We start from the raw sequence: 2,701 nt of genomic DNA on the forward strand, positions 1-2,701 counted from the left end.
ATGTACAGTATCGGACCTAATCCGTATCTACCAACTCTGAACCTAAGATTCCCTTTGATACAGTGCGTGTCAATTTGATATGCAAATATGCGTTTAGTATTGGTATGAACATGTGATGTTATAAAAGCAACCTTCCTTCGACTGTGATAGCGACAAGTTGTTTACTATCATTAATCTCGGCAATAGAAAACACACATTTACATATCAAATTGGCACACACTGTTAATTCCAATTATAATGGAAATGAGTTTCAATGCCTTCACTACATAAACAGCCTCCTCAAGAAAAATGTTGAAAATTACGCACATGGTCAACTACACGTTAATTGATAATAAAGAAATTCTCCTTGGTTTCTGCACTGCACTTCTACTCGAATTTGCATGTAGACTCCCGAGCTCAGCTGAGGAAAATTCTCGTTAGTTTTCGTACTATCCGAATTCGTATGTAAACATATATTCCTACTCCAACACTGTATAGGAAACTCCTGAGCTCAGTAGCTGAGGAAAGCGATTACATATATTCCTACTCCAACAACACCGATTGTAAAACCGTCCAATGAGACTGCATTTACTTCGAAAACTCAACAACACCAAAACTACCTAAGAAATCTCAGAATGCTTATGTTCAACACGCACAGCGAAGAATTTCAAATTGGATATCTTTTAATCAAAGATATTTTCCTTGCCCGGAGAGTAAGATACAGAATAGGTCCACGAACCTCAGAAATCCTCATCTAAGGAAAACTCAGCTCCGTGATCAGATGAACTGCCACCAGAAGCAGCAGACGCCATAACACCGTGTTTTTGATATTCTCCTGAAAAAAAGGGAAAATTTTGATTAATTTTTGCTTATTTTTCCTGGAAAAATTTCCCAATAAACTCCAAATAGAAAATTTCTCTCGAACAAAAAAACACTCATTTTATGCAAAACTCAATGCCAAGAACTCTAGGAAAATTTTCCGGAAAAAAAAACTGATATTTTTCGATCATTCGTGTAATACAGTCGCATGTAGACGCATCGTCGAAGCAGAAAAACTACGTATTTATTTTTCCGTCGGGAAAAAATTTCTTGAGAATAGAAAACTTTTCATGTCGTACAATTAACTCACCGAGAAAATTACCAACCAAATACGTAAACTTTTCAGTCTATATTTTTATTCCAAATTTTCCGAAAATTTTCCCAAAATTTCCCAAAATTTCCCAAATTTTCCGAAATTTTCCGACATTTCCGAATTTTTTCCAAAATTCCGGGAATTTTTTTCCTCACCAACTCTCTTCTCGAAAAAGTTCGTCTTTCCCTGTAACGAAATCATCGTCATCCAATCAAATGGATTAGCACTATTATATATCTTTGCATACCCCAGGGCCTGAAAAAAAATCTTCATAGTGCGCATCAAAGTTTTCAGCTGGGAAAAGTTGGCAACTGTATTGTTTCGCGTAGAACGTTTATGACTAACACGCTCTTCATGAGCACGGATGGTATAATCGTTCGTGAAGTTTTGTTTAAAACGTTTATATTGTTACGGATAATTCATTAACACAATCGTTATAATCGTTCGTGAAGTTTTGTTTAAAACGTTTATATTGTTACGGATAGTTTATTAACACAATCGTTATAATCGTTCGTGAAGTTTTGTTTAAACGTTTATATTGTTACGGATAGTTTATTAACACAATCGTTATAATCGTTCGTGAAGTTTTGTTTAAACGTTTATATTGTTACGGATAGTTTATTAACACAATCGTTATAATCGTTCGTGAAGTTTTGTTCACACCGTTTATATTAACACAGCTTCGAAAAATAACGTTTCCCATGGGCGATGTCGCAAACTCTCATAGGAAAGGAGCTCAGAAGAAAATTACATTCCCCCCCCCCCCAGAGTTTGATAACAATGGGGGAAAATGTTACTAATGTGATGACTTCATTTACTGATTGAAGAATGTGCTCCTAGCCATACGTGGAAAATTCAAAATGAGTTATAAAACATTATAGTTTCCCTGTCTCTTACCACTAGCAATCGATCCGCGACGAACTCTATATATCGTCCCATCAGCTCAGCGTTCATCCCGATAAGCCCAACAGGAAGGGCATCGGTGATGAACTCCCTTTCCACGTTTACCGCACTCTGAACAAAAAGAAAATTCACGAGAAAAAATTTTCCGATTCGCCGAATTTCACGAGAAAAATCCCAAAAAATTTACCAAAAAGATTCAAAAAAAAGGAAACCGAAAAAAGGGAAAAACTTAAAGCACCGAAACTCACGTAAAACTTCAAAAAAAGTCAACAAAAATTTCCTGAAATTTTTTTCCGAATTTTCATACCATCACCCACCCTGACAATGTCTTCAACTCTTTCCTCGGGAAGTCTCGTAAATTTCAACATGTTATATAACAGGCACCCAAAATCAGTGTGGAGACCTGAGGAAAAAAATGGGGAAAATTTTTTCCTGAAAATTTCGGAAAAAAATATTTCTCGTCAACTTCACGTGTTGCAGCTGAGACTTTGTGTTGAAATATATGTTACCTCTCCTCAGATGAGCTAATTATCAAAATTTGGGTAGAAGTGTACAAAAATTAACAAGAATTTCCTAAAAATTTCCTAAAAATTTCCAGATTGTCACCAACTATTTTCCCACACTGCCAAAAATCATTGATTTTCGGAAAAAAAATATTCCTTAACTTCACTACCTATATAGAAAAAG

The 2,701-nt window shown here is 35.5% G+C and overlaps 1 protein-coding gene across 1 annotated transcript in view; it reads right to left on the reverse strand.

The window, feature by feature from the left end:
• Nucleotides 1-2,701, reverse strand: part of Pmar_PMAR010019 (ribonucleoside-diphosphate reductase small chain, putative) — a gene marked incomplete at both ends in the record, with an annotated part of 4,646 nt that overhangs the window by 1,660 nt on the left and 285 nt on the right. The window contains 2 exons of the mRNA XM_002788416.1: nt 1,267-1,366; nt 2,009-2,125. Coding sequence (XP_002788462.1) covers nt 1,267-1,366; nt 2,009-2,125 — 217 coding nt within the window. The remainder of the gene's footprint in view (nt 1-1,266; nt 1,367-2,008; nt 2,126-2,701) is intronic.

Source organism: Perkinsus marinus (genome assembly GCF_000006405.1).
Source record: "Perkinsus marinus ATCC 50983 genomic scaffold scf_1104296928128, whole genome shotgun sequence".
Lineage (NCBI taxonomy): Eukaryota > Perkinsozoa > Perkinsida > Perkinsidae > Perkinsus > Perkinsus marinus.